General features: G+C 45.3%; 2 protein-coding genes across 6 annotated transcripts in view; one reads left to right on the top strand and one right to left on the bottom strand.

Annotated features, from left to right (window-relative positions):
• Positions 1-3,964, bottom strand: part of ZGRF1 (zinc finger GRF-type containing 1) — a 97,368-nt gene extending 93,404 nt beyond the window's left edge. The window contains exons 1-3 of the mRNA XM_040420493.1: positions 3,936-3,964; positions 710-775; positions 95-172 (exon numbers count right to left, since the gene is read on the bottom strand). Coding sequence (XP_040276427.1) covers positions 95-172; positions 710-730 — 99 coding nt within the window. The 5' untranslated portion in view covers positions 731-775; positions 3,936-3,964. The remainder of the gene's footprint in view (positions 1-94; positions 173-709; positions 776-3,935) is intronic.
• Positions 3,965-4,179: 215 nt separating this feature from the next.
• The window catches only part of LARP7 (La ribonucleoprotein 7, transcriptional regulator), a 55,321-nt gene continuing 45,373 nt past the window's right edge, over positions 4,180-14,127 (top strand). For 2 of the 5 annotated variants that reach the window (XM_040418353.1, XM_040418348.1), the window contains exons 1-2: positions 4,201-4,330; positions 12,416-12,623. In XM_040418353.1, the coding sequence (XP_040274287.1) occupies positions 12,416-12,623 (208 nt within the window). In that variant the 5' untranslated portion in view covers positions 4,201-4,330. Of the gene's footprint in view, positions 4,334-5,728; positions 5,836-12,415; positions 12,624-14,127 lie in introns of those variants that run through there. The other 3 variants (XM_040418349.1, XM_040418350.1, XM_040418351.1) reach the window with 3 other exon arrangements.

Below are 14,127 nucleotides of genomic sequence, written 5' to 3'. Positions count from 1 at the left end.
GTGAACATACTCTTCTTTCTAATCTCATTACAATCCAGTCATGAAGTGACATGCAGCGGACACATTACTATCATTACCACATCAGAAACACTACCTGTTGTCCTCCTGATGTTTTTAAAATACCATCTTGCCACACCTTAGCCTTTTTCGTCTTCTGGTGTGTGTACAGGACCTTAAGAAAGAGGAATTATTATTGTATTTTACTATTATTATTCCAGTAAATTAGGTTTTCTTTTGTTAAAGGCTATAGGCACCTATCAGGCATTTTTTTTTTATTATTATTATTATTATTATTCCATTCTATTCGTTTTTTCAATTAGTCTTTATAAAAAAAAAATGTCAAAGGTCTTTCCTCTACAGATTCCTCTTTCAGTTGATCTGCAGACTATCGCTTCCTCCGTCTCAGTGAATCGGTCCTAACATCTCATTATAGCTAAATTCTGCTAAAATCTGTTTATGAGCTGTTAGGAGTTCAGAGAGAAGGGCTGCAGATCCAGCCGTCCGAGCAGCGCCCTGACAGACTTGCTATAGTCTGCATGTCCATTGGACGCATAGGCTGTACAGGAAAAAAAAAAATGATGAAATTTTTTAATAGAGACCAAATGAAAAATGATTTTTAGTCCAAAACGAGTAGAAAGCAGAGGCAAAAGAAACTGTCCCCAAAGGAGTCCATATCCTTCAAACAAAATGAGGAAACAATTACACTTACAGTGAACTCTTGATCAGCCATGGCTTCACTTGAGGGCCATCTAATCACATGAAAAATTCACATCACCTATTAAAAAATAAAAAACTTATTAAACCCATTATCAAAAACACAATCTCTTCTTGGTATTGAAATAATTACAAATGGGGCAGATTTATGAAGCGGTCTATAATCATAACTGTTTTAGTTTCCCATAGAAACCAATCACAGCTTTCATTTTTCAAGCGCTGACAACAAAATAAAAGCCGTGTTGTAACTGGTTGCTAGGGGCAACAGATGTTCTTTCAGACAGCATCCAGATATTGGAAAACTAAATGACTGCCACATGTATTACAACGTTTTTTTTGTAGCATTTAAAGGGCTTTTCCAAGATTATGATACTGATGACCCATCCTCTGGGTAGGTCACCAGTATCTGATCGGTGAAGGTCCGACACCAGGGACCCCTGCCGATCAGCTGTTTGAGAAGGCTCCGGCGCTCCTGTGAGTGCCACGACCTTCTCCGCACTCACCAAGCACAGCGCCATACATTTTATAGTGGCTGTGTTTGGTATTGCAGCTCAGCCCTATTCACTTGAACGGGACTGAGCTCTGCCTAGGCCACATGACAGATGAACATGAGGTCACAGGACATGCACGCCTCCCTATGGTTGGGCCATACCAAAAATATTCCCACGATAACGATATTAAGAAATTTATCATGGTAACGATATATATCGCGATCAATACCCATTTAGAAGAAAAAACACTCAAAATATGTACTCGTGTTTCACTGTCGCCCCCATACATTATAATGTCTCCTTGTCGCCCCCATACATTATAATGTCTCCTTGTCGCCCCCATACATTATAATGTCTCCTTGTCGCCCCCATACATTATAATGTCTCCTTGTCGCCCCCATACATTATAATGTCTCCTTGTCGCCCCATACATTAGAATGTCTCCTTGTTGCCCCCATACATTAGAATGTCTCCTTGTCGCCCCCATACAGTATAATGTCTCCTTGTCGCCCACATAATTATAATGTCTCCTTGTCGCCCCATACATTAGAATGTCTCCTTGTCGCCCCCATACATTAGAATGTCTCCTTGTCGCCCCCATACATTAGAATGTCTCCTTGTCGCCCCCATACATTAGAATGTCTCCTTGTCGCCCCCATACAGTATAATGTCTCCTTGTCGCCCCCATACAGTATAATGTCTCCTTGTCGCTCCCATACAGTATAATGTCTCCTTGTCACCCCCATACAGTATAATGTCTCCTTGTCGCCCCCATACAGTATAATGTCTCCTTGTCGCTCCCATACAGTATAATGTCTCCTTGTCACCCCCATACAGTATAATGATTCCTTGTAGCCCCCCTACAGTATAATGTCTCCTTGTCGCCCCCATACATTAGAATGTCTCCTTGTCGCCCCCATACATTAGAATGTCTCCTTGTCGCCCCCATACATTAGAGTCTCCTTGTCGCCCCCATACATTAGAATGTCTCCTTGTCGCCCCCATACATTAGAATGTCTCCTTGTCGCCCCCATACATTAGAATGTCTCCTTGTCGCCCCATGCATTATAATGTCTCCTTGTCGCCCCCATGCATTATAATGTCTCCTTGTCGCCCCCATGCATTATGTCTCCTTGTCGCCCCCATACAGTATAATGTCTCCTTGTAGCCCCCATACAGTATAATGTCTCCTTGTAGCCCCCATACAGTATAATGTCTCCTTGTCGCCCCCATACCACAGTAATTAAGAAACCACAATATAGCCATATCATGAATACCGGTATATTGCCCAACCCTAGTTGGACCCCCCACCCTGAACAGATATTAATGGCCTATCCTGAAGATAGAGCATCAATATATGAATCCCTGAAAACCATGTCACATTGCGACTCCATTGACTATCATTGGATCATTGACATAAAATTGTAGCGGTACTTTCCAGTGACAAGAAGAACGCGTCACTATGGCCTTATATATAATTTTTTTTTTTTAAAGTAAGATTATCCGCCATGTTTATTGGCCGCATGAAAATATAAAGTGCAGGGGGTACACCTATAAAACTTTTATAATAGAAGATATAGAACAAATGACCCAATTGACCCAATTCGCTCTTGTGTCTTTGGCTACATATGTCGAACAACTTTTTGATGCTGAAAAGTCACCCAAAAATCCAACTTGGAGGGATTTTTGTTGTCTGTCGCGTAGCAGTCGCAGCATGTCACATTGCGACTCCATTGACTATCATTACAAAAATTGTAGCGGTACTTTCCAGTGACAAGAAGAACGCGTCACTATGGCCTTATATATAATTTTTTTTTTTTTTTTAAAGTAAGATTATCCGCCATGTTTATTGGCCGCATGAAAATATAAAGTGCAGGGGGTACACCTAAAACGGCGTCCTATTCCAGGAGTCAAAAAGATGTCATGCATTACACAACATATGCGCTAGCCAATATTTACAAGCGCTTGCACAGGACAAGTAGGGGGTTAATTCTTGGGGTAATTTATGGAGACAAACTACCAGAGATCAAAATATTAGCATATTAAAACTTTATTTCTGCTTCTGGTCTTCAATGTATTATTTTTTTTTAAAAATGATATGGCCCTCATATGTGTCCTGCAAAAAACTAAAATACGCCCACTAGGCACAAAGACGTTGTCTGCATGCATGCAAGGGTTAAAGGGGTTGTCTCACTTCAGTAAGTGGCATTTATCATGTAGAGAAAGTTAATACAAGGCACTTACTAATGTATTGTGATTGTCATTATTGCTTCCTGGATTCATTTTTCTATCACATTATACACTGCTTGTTTCCATGGTTACAGACCACCCTGCAATCCTGCAACGGTGGTCGTGCTTGCACAATATAGGAAAAAGCACCAGCCTATGTGAGCTCCCATGGTCCCGGCCACCAGAGAGGCTGACGCTTTTTCCTATATTGTGCAAGCACGACCACCACTGATGGATTGCAGGGTGGTCTGTAACCATGGAAACGAGCAGTGTATAATGTGATGGAAAAATGAATCCAGGAAGCAATATGGATAATAAAAATACATTAGTAAGTGCCTTGTAATAACTTTCTCTACATGATAAATGCTCCTTACTGAAGTGATACAACCCCTTAAATAACTAAACGGGGGGGGACTGTCCCCCCGGAGACACACCACGTTACACTAGATGTCCATTAGTGATACAGAGCACAACCTGTAACACACAGCGCCTTATACTCACCTCTGACGTCTTTATTTTGAACACTTCGCGCTTCCGTGACGTCATAGCCATGCGCCTCACAGAAAGCGCCGCTGTTCTAAAACCTTCCGAGCTGTTCCTGATACACGGTCTAGTTTTCGTGGTAAAATGAAACGACTGAAAATTATTGTTTTTCCTACAGAGAAACGTGTGGAAGTATGCGTCAGTCAGAGCGGGCGTTACTATGGTAACACAGGCACCGGAGGGGCCAACCCCTCGCGTCGGGTCCTAGCCTGCCGTGGGTCGCGCTGTAATGACGTCAGGCTCCAGCGGCTTGTTTCCTGAGCCGTGAGTGACATGTGAGAGTCGCAGGTGAGCCGCTGGTAACGGGAGGGGATGCGTTTTGTGCTTGCGGTACAGTGGAGGCTGAATACAAGGTAGTAGTTGCAGATTACGAGCTCTGCTCACTGTGCAGATACTTTATGGTTTGGCTTCATAATCCAGTTCATGCGCATTTCCCTGAAAGCGCTTGTCTGGGATTCATTTGTGGAAGGTTTTTGGTCACGTGTCATAAAGTAATATGATCTTACAAGCGTTTTTGTCACACTTTTTTTTTTCTTACATAGATTTATTCTTAGTCCCCCCCCCGCCCCCCCCCCCCCATACCTAGAACATGCAAAATTTTTATAAAAATTCCATGAAGAAAAAGAAAACACACAAAAAGTTACAAAAAAAACAAAACCCCAGTGCATTTAATACATAGTAGTGTGTACATCTGGAGGGCTCCTGGCACACGTGCCAAATGGGCCTGTAGGCACCGATGAGAAGAACATAAAAAAAACTGGGGGAGCTTTATCAGAACTGGAGTAAGGGCTCATGCACGCAAATATATTTGCTTTCCATGTCCGTTTCGTTTTTTTCTCTCGGACCGTATGCAGAACCATTCATTTCAATGGGTCCGCAAAAATGCAGAAGTTACTCCGTGTGCATTCCGTTTCTGTATTTCCGTTCCTCCAAAAAATAGAACCTCATGTCCTATTATTGTCCGCATTACAGACAAGGATAGGACTGTTCTATTAGGGGGCAGCTGTTCCGTTCTGGAAAATACAGAATGCACACGGACGTCATCTGTATTTTTTTGCGGACACCTACGGTCTTGTGCATGAGCCCTAAAGCCCTAAGGAACCAGTTTTCCTTTACACCAGTTTTGATAAATTTTGGGGTAAGTCCCGTAGTATCTACCTCTCACTGATTTCAATGAGAGGCAGCTCTGCAGTTCCTGGACTTGTGTTTTAGTGCTGCGAGCGCAGGGTGAGTACAGCCGCTGCCTAAAGCTGCAGCAGGTGTATGCTCAAGGTTTACCTCCATTCAGTGCAGCTAAGCCACGCGCAGGTCCGCGGCATCCAAAGTGAACGACTTTGGTAGTTTTGTCCATGCAGAATTTGGCAGCACGCTAAATACACGGTTTTCTGAGCATACCCTAAGGGCTCATGCACACGACTGTATGCCCTCCGAGACATACAGTCCGTGAGCGGGCCATATGTCCCAAAGCTGCATACATGGTGCACACGGGAGTACACAGCATCATATGTTACTATGATACTGTGCGCATCGGGCCGCCCGCTCACGGACTGTATGTCTCGTAGGGCATATGGTCGTGTGCATGAGCCCTAAGACTTATGAAGGAGATCATCCATGCGATTTTTGGCCAGGAAGTGTTCCTCCCTGGCAATTGCTTGCTCGTCAGTGGGGGAGACTGCTGCCATCACATGTAGTGATCTGCTCCTCAGTATAGAGGGGAGCGATCACTAATGCCATCACTTCTCCTCCTACAGAATCATTATTTGCTGGTAGCAGACTGATTACACAGCACCATCTGCTGCCACAAGCCATGATTTTTAAACCTGCTGAAAGATTCTAGTTACCCGATGAACGAGTGTTTGAGTATTACACTGACACAAACTCATGCGAACTCTTGTTAGCAACTAATATAGTCACTTAGATGCCACCGTTGTTATTGAGTCATGCAGGGTGACATAGGTGCCTGTTCAGGCCATTTTACTCCCTAAAAAAGGTCTATTGTGTACCAATACCCAGGCTGGCACCTGGCAGGGTAAGAAGCTGTTTGGTGGGCAATGGGTTTTAGTTTTTGAAACTTTTGATATGTCATAGAGAGAGGTTATTTACATGGGAATGTATTTTGGAGAAACTGATGGGAGGGGGTGGTTGTTTGCATAGGACTGTATGTTGAGAAGTTGACGGAAGGGCAGGTTCACACCACCTCTCTTTATTTCTGTTGTTCTGCTCTGTTAGATGAGCAGAATAACAAAAATAATGGAAGTGCTGGACCGGGCATATCACTGACGAAGAGAGCTGAACAGACTCCATCATAGTCAGATGCTGTCGGGATCCTGTCTTTTTACCAGACAAAAAGCTCTTGCATGCAAGGCTTTTTTGTCCAGTCTTTTTGACGGAATCTGTGACAAAAGCCTCCAACGTAGATGTGAACAAAACCTTAACATTATGTAGGCCTATGTATTTGAATCACTGCAGCTTTCGTACTCCTCAGCTAAAAATACCCCTCAAAGAGGAGTATTTTTACTCTTCCGAAAAAAAGTGTAGTGGAAGTTGACACCACTGGAGCCAAGCAGAGCATCGCAGGCCGGGAGAAGAACGAGTGAGGAGCTGGGAAGCAGTTAAGTCATTTTCCCTTTGCAGGTTTGGCAGAATGGGGAGGGTTTGCCAAACCTCCTCCCAACTCCCGCTCCACGCCCATTCTTGCACAACTTCCTGTGGATTTCATACATTATATTTTTTGTTTTTACTTTAAAGGGTTTCTGTCACCAGAATTAACCCTATTAAACTGGCTGACATTAGCAATGTGCTAATGTCAGCCTAACCTAACTAGCCTATTCCGACTTTTATCTATGCCCCGTTAGTCCATAAATGTAACTTTTATAATATGCTAATTAGCCTCTAGGTGTAGGGGGGGGGGTGGCTTTGCCCCTGCTCCTAGAGGCTCTGTTCTCCCATCTCTGGCTTCGCCCTGCTACACTAGATTGAGAGGGCCAGGCAGCCTTCACCTCCTACTGCCGGCCCTGTCTGCCGTGTAAATCTCGCGCCTGCGCCGTTTCATTCAGTATTCGACTGCCGGCTTCCTCATTGCGCGTGAACGGCGCGAGATTTCCCCAGGAGCTGGCTTGCTACCTAGGCCACGCCTAAAAGGGTTCTCCAGGAATGTATCAAGATGGCCCTAAACGGCTGATCGTTGGGAGTGCGAGGTTTCAGACCCCATAAATCTGTTATTGTTGACCTATCCTAAGAATAATCCATCAGTATCTAAGACCTGGAAATCCTTTAAAATAATCATTTATGAAGGTGGCTGTAAATTTTTTATTTTTTTTTCCTGTCTTAAGAGCTGTATGAGGGCTTGTTTTTTGCAGGTTGAGATTTTTAGGGTACATATGACTTTATTTAAATATTTTTTTTTGACATTTTCGGACACAGCGATATGTTTTTTTTTCTTTATTTTTATATGTAAAATTGGGGGGGGGGGAGATTAGAATTTTTATTTAGTTTTTTACATTTTTACTTACTGTAATTTTTAGTCCCCTTAGGGGAATTAAACATTCTGTCTTCTGATTGCTTGTCCCTTAGACCCCTGATGAAGCCACAGTGAAACGCTTCAGAAGTCGAACCAATACTGATCAAATGCTAAATACTGATACATGTTATCAGTCATCGTGGCTCAGTGGTTGGCACTGGTGCCTTGCCATGTTTCTATGTTCTTCCCGTGTTTGCTTATATATTTGAGTGGGGAGGGGGATTTTCCTTGGTCGATTTAGTATTCTGTAGCCTATTACAGCTCCTCGTTATTATAAACCAGATTTCTTATCCGTCTCATTGGGGGACACAGGCTTAACCATGGGTATAGCTGTTGCCGCTTCAGCTATACTCAGGGTATAGCTCCTCCCCTTCAGCTATACTCTACCTACAGGGACTAAGCTAAATCAGTTTTAGCGTAGTGTCTGTAGGAGGCAGACCTCCCTGCGTTGCAGGTCTGCTGGTTTTTATTTTTTTTTCTAGCGGGAGTTTCAGGCAGTCTGTAAAACTGCCTGCGCTCCCATCCAGTAGACGGGAGACCAGGGGTCACCCAAGCACCCTGCTGCTTCCCATGCTCCAGAAGAAAAGGAGGACCAGAGGTTCCGGTAAAAACATTTGTATCCCGCCAGCCTGCGGATCACCACAGCTGTCCACGCCGCAAGTCCCCTCTGTTCCCGTGTAGCGTCCCTCACCAAGGGGCTGCACACCGAAGGTGGTGATCCGGCTGGAGCCAGGGGGACAGAAGACGCCGGACAGGTGAGTATAAAAATACAGTATAAAATATTTTAAAAAAACAATATTAGTTTTGGAGATTGCCCCATAGACCCTTACAGTACCCTCTCCTACCCACTTGTTCTGGTCCCCATGAGGTTGGTCCCTCCTGGGGGCAGGTTCATGTTATTTGGCAATGAGAGACCTTTAAATGGCACATGGGGGCGTCCGTTTCCAGGGCCAGTGTGCAGAGCTCAGGGGCTGCTACTGCTGTGTGGCCGCACGCTACGGCGTGTCCTCCTGCGACTTCCTCAGTACGGTGGCGTCCTCGTGAACGCCCCGGTGAGAGGCGGAGTGCTGCCCTGATCGCCGGAGTCATTTTGGGGGTGGGGCTTGTAAATTTCCTTGATCCCACGCTGCAGCTGAAGCAGAGGGAGAGTGGGTGGATTCAAAGTACCTGGCAGGACTCTGACGGACTGGCTTGCTGCTTGGAGAGACACAGGCTGGGTAAGTGTTGTTTGTCCCTTCTTACAGGGCCTAACCTTCCCCTTTTCCTCATTGGGGTGCCAGGGGTGTCATTATGTCTGAACCCAGGTCCCGAATCAGGCTGTCCCTTTTGGTACGTCATTTTGCTTGTGCGTCATGTCGCGCAAAATTTCCATCCCTCAGTCAGACTCCCTCTGCTTTGCGTGTGCTGCGCCGCCATCAAGTGGCTCTGCCCCGGACCCGTTGCTTCCCGCTGCCCAACCTACAGAAGGACCGGAATGGGTGCTTTCCCTGTCTAGGGTGGTACAGGATGTCTCCAATACCAACAGGGCCATTATGGAAATATTGGGGCGTTTGTCGGCAAGGCAGTCCTCTGACCGGTCCGACTTGGGATCATGGGACGTGTGCTCATCGCTGCTGTCCCACAAAACAGGCCAGAACATCCTCCCCCAAAAGGATGTCTGTGTCTCCCGTTTCCTTGGCCTCTCCTCCTCCTACTAGAGAGTCTTGCTCCAACGTGTCCTCAGTGGAAGAGGCATGTTCTGAGGAGAGAGGGTCAAATGAGGATGTTTTCTCACCGGACGGGTCAGTCGTCCAAACTATTCTCCATGGTGGACAATCTTATTACGACGGTTATCGTCGTCTGCCAGCTCGGGTTTTTCCTCGTCGCTCGCACAAGTGTTTCCCCAACCACCAGGAGTTTGATCTCGCTCTCTCTCTATCTCGCTCTCTCTCTATCTCGCTCTCTCTCTATCTCGCTCTCTCTCTATCTCGCTCTCTCTCTATCTCGCTCTCTCTCTATCTCGCTCTCTCTCTATCTCGCTCTCTCTCTATCTCGCTCTCTCTCTATCTCGCTCTCTCTCTATCTCGCTCTCTCTCTATCTCGCTCTCTCTCTATCTCGCTCATGTCCTTTATCCTTTTCCGGATGATTTCACTAAGAAATGGTCGTCCTAACCTATAGTTGACCGACCCCCCCCCCCCCCCCCCCCGTTTCTTGCTTGGCTAAACATACTACCTTGCCAATGGCGGATGGGGCTTCTTTCTCTGATATCAAAGATAAGAAGCTGGAAGCGTTTGCAAAATCTACCTTTAAAGCAGTGGACACAGAGCTGCAGCCGGTATTTGCCTCTGCATGGGTGAGCAAGGCTATGGGGAGTGGGCAAGTAATTTATGTCAGGGTCTCGACTCGGGAATCCCGTTGCGGGAACTTGCAGATGTGGCCCTGCAGCTCTCGAATGCCAGTGCATATATTTGTGAAGCATCTTTTGACGAGTCCAGGATTATGGTTCGCTAGTCAGCCCTGTTGGTGGCTATTCGCCATACCCTATGGCTCTCTTGCTGGGCGGCAGATAATGCTTCAAAGCGGACCCTGACGGCCCTCCCCTTTACCGGCAGCAGACTTTTTGGTAAGCGCCTGGATGAGATTATTTGGGACGCTACAGGAGGTAAGAGCACCATTTGTATTAGACCGCCACCCATCAGAAGCCTTTTTTTTTTTTTTTTTTGTCCCTTTCTGAGTTTTTCCAACCCCAAGAGGGCGTCCGACAAGTCGGCCACGGATCACAAGCTCAAACTTTCCTTCAAGCTGCGCCTTTCCTGGCGTCTCCGTCAGCGGGGCTCCAAGTCCTTTAACCCTAAGAGCTCTGCTGCATGACTGCTCCCGGCGCCCTCCGTTCGGGTGGGCGGCCGGCTTCATTTGTTTCAGCATGTTTGGCTGGCTCATGTCTCAGATGCGTCGAGGTCATTGCAGAGGGCTGCAAGTTGGATTTTAAGTCTTCACCTCTGTCACATTTATTTAATTTTTTCGGTCGTCTCCTCCGGCCTCTTCCCTCAGCCGCATATTCATTTTTTCTGGCAATTCGCACGCTGCTGCAGCAAGGTGTGATTGTTCCGGTTCCTGCACAAGACCGTTTTCAGGGGTTTTACTCCAATCTTTGTGGTTCCCAAAAAAGAGGGGACGGTTCGTCCCGTTCTAGACCTCAAGGCGCTCAACAGTTTCCTTTGCGTCCGCAGCTTCCTGATGGAGTCCCTGAGGTCGGTCATTGCGTCCATGGAACCAGGCAAGTACCTGTCCTCGATAGACATCAAGGACGCTTATATTCATGTGCCCATATGCGTCAGTCATCAGAGGTTTCTCCGGTTCGCAGTGGGTCTTTACGAAGGTTCTGGCGGCAGTCATGGCCCTGCTCCATACCAGGGGGATTGAGGTGATCCCTTACTTAGACATCCTGGTGAAGGGTCCGTCATTCCAGGGGACAGTGGACAGCTTGAGCATTGTTCTGGACACCCTGGAGCACTTCGGATGGATCCTGAACAGGAAGAAGGCTTGTCTTTATCCATCGCAGCGCCGGCGGACGAATTCCCTGTTCGTGATCCCAGAGAGGCCGAGACCAGGGCTGGCAGCGTCAAAGACTTCAGTTTCCTGATGGATTCGTTTGGCTATTGTGGAAGCGTACCATGTTAAGGACCCAGCCCCGCCCTTCCAGGTGACTGCTCATTCGGCTCGGGCAGTGGGGGCCTCTTTGGCGGTGTATCATGGGGCTTCGGCCCTTAAGGTGTGCAAGGCGGCTACTTGGTCGTCTTTGCAGACATTTTCCAAGTTTTATAGAGTGCACACCTTTGCTTCTGCTGACGCGTCTCTGGGGCGTAGAGTTTTGCAGACGGCAGTTCTCTGATGGGAGGGTTGCTTGTTATGGCCACCCTTGCGGACTGCTCTGTAACGTCCCATGGTCAAGCCTGTGTCCTCCAATGAGACGGATGAGAAAACTAGATTTTTGTACTTACCGTAATATCTGTTTCTCTTCTGTTCATTGGGGGACACAGCATCCAACCATTCTTTTGTTTAAGGGCCTTTTTGGGCCTGTGTGGTTCTGGGTTTGTACATGGTATGATTTTTCTTGTTGTCTGGCTTCTCCTACTGCTTTTGCACTAAGTGATTTAGCTTAGTCCCTGTAGGAAGGGTATAGCTGAAGGGGAGGAGCTTACACTTTGTGTGCTTAGTGTCTGCCTCTTATCGGCAACAGCTATACACCTGGTCACGCCTGTGTCCCCCAATGAATGGAAGAGAAACAGATTTTACGGTAAGTACAAAAATCTAGTTTTCCCAGGATCCTGAAAGGCAGATCTGCCTCACCATGGCACTATTTAGGAGTGGGGAGGGGATTTATCTTGGTAAACATGGCTGCAGCCTGAAAGAACAATGCTTTTCTAGTTTATTTTTATGGTCTGTGATATGAAGCAAGAGCAAAGAAAGACACATAAGGAGATTGTTACGTATTTATTTATTTATTTTTATTTTTTTTCCTTTGGATTCTGGCTTTAGTTTCCCTTTAAGTAGAAACTGTGTTTAGTATAATTTGTAATATTCCTGGTTATAGGTTGGCCAGCTTGCCTGTCATGTCTGTTTTAATATTATTCATGAATATTTTTTCTGGAGCATCTTTTCTTATAACTCTGTGTTGTGCCGTTCCTCTGTTATTCTGTCTAGAAATCTGTGGGTGTGCCCCTACACACTCTGACATTGCCACTGTCAGTACTAAAAAAAGACGCACCTTTTTCACTAAAAGAATTTTAGTTTGCAGTTTACTCATCAACATTTAGGAATGTCCGAGGAACGACACAGTAATGGAAAAAGATGAGCCATGGATTCTTATATCATGAGGAATAGAAGAGTCAGGAGTTGGTACAGGTCCTCTGTAATTAATCCCAATTTTACTTACAGATGACAATGGCTGAGATGGATACACCGAGGAATGAATTCAAGGAAGAAGAAAGCACCGACACGAGGAAGGATCGGGAGAAAAAGAAGCGTTCTCGGGTGAAACAGCTACTAGCTGACATTGCCAAACAGGTGGACTTCTGGTTTGGTGATGTCAGCCTTCACAAAGATCGTTTTCTGAGGGAACAAATTGAAAAATCCAGAGATGGCTGTAAGTTCTGACATCGCATTACTGATTTTCCTGTTCTGTTAAAATATAATTGGTTACTTGTTAATCTGGGACTTCCATACATATTTAGTGTATTGTTAGATGAACACACTCAGAATGACGGGGACAATGTATGGCGAGCTCCTGACTCTGAGATGATGTCGGGGCAGAGTAGGATTGGGCAAAATAAATAGTTTCACTTGATCCTTTTGCTCTCCCAGGAGATAAGCCACCACTAGAAGTGGCTCACTATGGCTGTATTGAATACATATGCACACGTTACCGATCTGAACATATATGTATATAGGAAAGTCGGGAGAGGTGACTGTCTGCCATTGAATGTGTATGGCCAGGTTTAGTTGTGAAATATAGAGTAGTCCTCATGAAGCCGGGTTAATACTGCTCTTTACAGGGGGTCGTCACTCCCACCCTAGAAATATTTACCAGCTCCGTGAAAGAGATTGGGGGTGGCCATGGATTTGTCACATTATGTTCCACTGGTTTTCTGCTAAATAACACAATCTGTTGAGATCCCAATTAAATAGACCATTGAGACTGATGCCTTATGATCGGGTGTTTATTCAATTATTTCACAGACTCTATAGTAAAAATAATAATAATAAAATGTATTTATATAGCGCCACCATATTCCGCAGCGCTTTACAAATTCATAGGGTTCATGTACAAAACAAAAGTAACTGGCTCATATGCAACTTCTCGCAAGAGCTTACAATCTATGATGATAAAAGTGAGCTTGTCAACACTTAGAATACAATAGTTGAATTTTGACGAATTTTTGCTTAGAAACCCAAAATGTTGGAGCATAAATGACAACGGGCACATTGAGTAACTGAACTGCTGTTTCCAAATTTGTGTTAAACCTGTCCATATGAAATATCATAGTCACTGACCTGTACTGTGCAACATTACTGCTCACCAAATATTCCTCAGCTTCTAGGTTAAATAGTATAGCACTGAATTCTTATTTTTGAATAGGTAAGTGCTATTGTAATGAGGAGCATTGTGAACTAAACCCACCCCCTGCATGAGGGATCCAAGTCTAATGGGCGAGTTCATTGTTACAAGACAGGGTGCTGTCCCTTATCTCGCACTCATGTAGAGCCCTCCAACCTATTGAAATACTGACAGGGGCTCATTTTCTTTGTTAAGCCAAATGCGTCACTTGATGGGAAATCCACATATGGAAAACAAATAGGTTTAGGGTCTCTTTTATGTGGTGTCCCAGCAGGGGGAGAAGGTTTTCTTGCTAGCTTTTTGACACTTTTGTGTTAGGACAATGAGAATGTGTTGAGCTAATTCATGACCGTATGGCCTGGACAGCATATATAGAGAAGCCATAGTGTCCCTCATATGGTATAACAGTCCGTAGTATCAAATTTATATTCAGTGGGAATGTTTGAGCTTTATTTCTTTGGTGAAGGAAGTATTAGAACGGCAGTTGATTGCTTTACTTTTGTGCAAAGCTGTAAGCTTGTTGGAAAAGATG

The sequence above is a fragment of the Bufo bufo genome, chromosome 2, assembly GCF_905171765.1.
Source record: "Bufo bufo chromosome 2, aBufBuf1.1, whole genome shotgun sequence".
NCBI classification, from domain to species: Eukaryota; Metazoa; Chordata; class Amphibia; order Anura; family Bufonidae; genus Bufo; species Bufo bufo.
The sequence above is the reverse complement of the archived record's forward strand: the minus strand, read 5'-3'. Positions and strand labels throughout refer to the sequence as shown.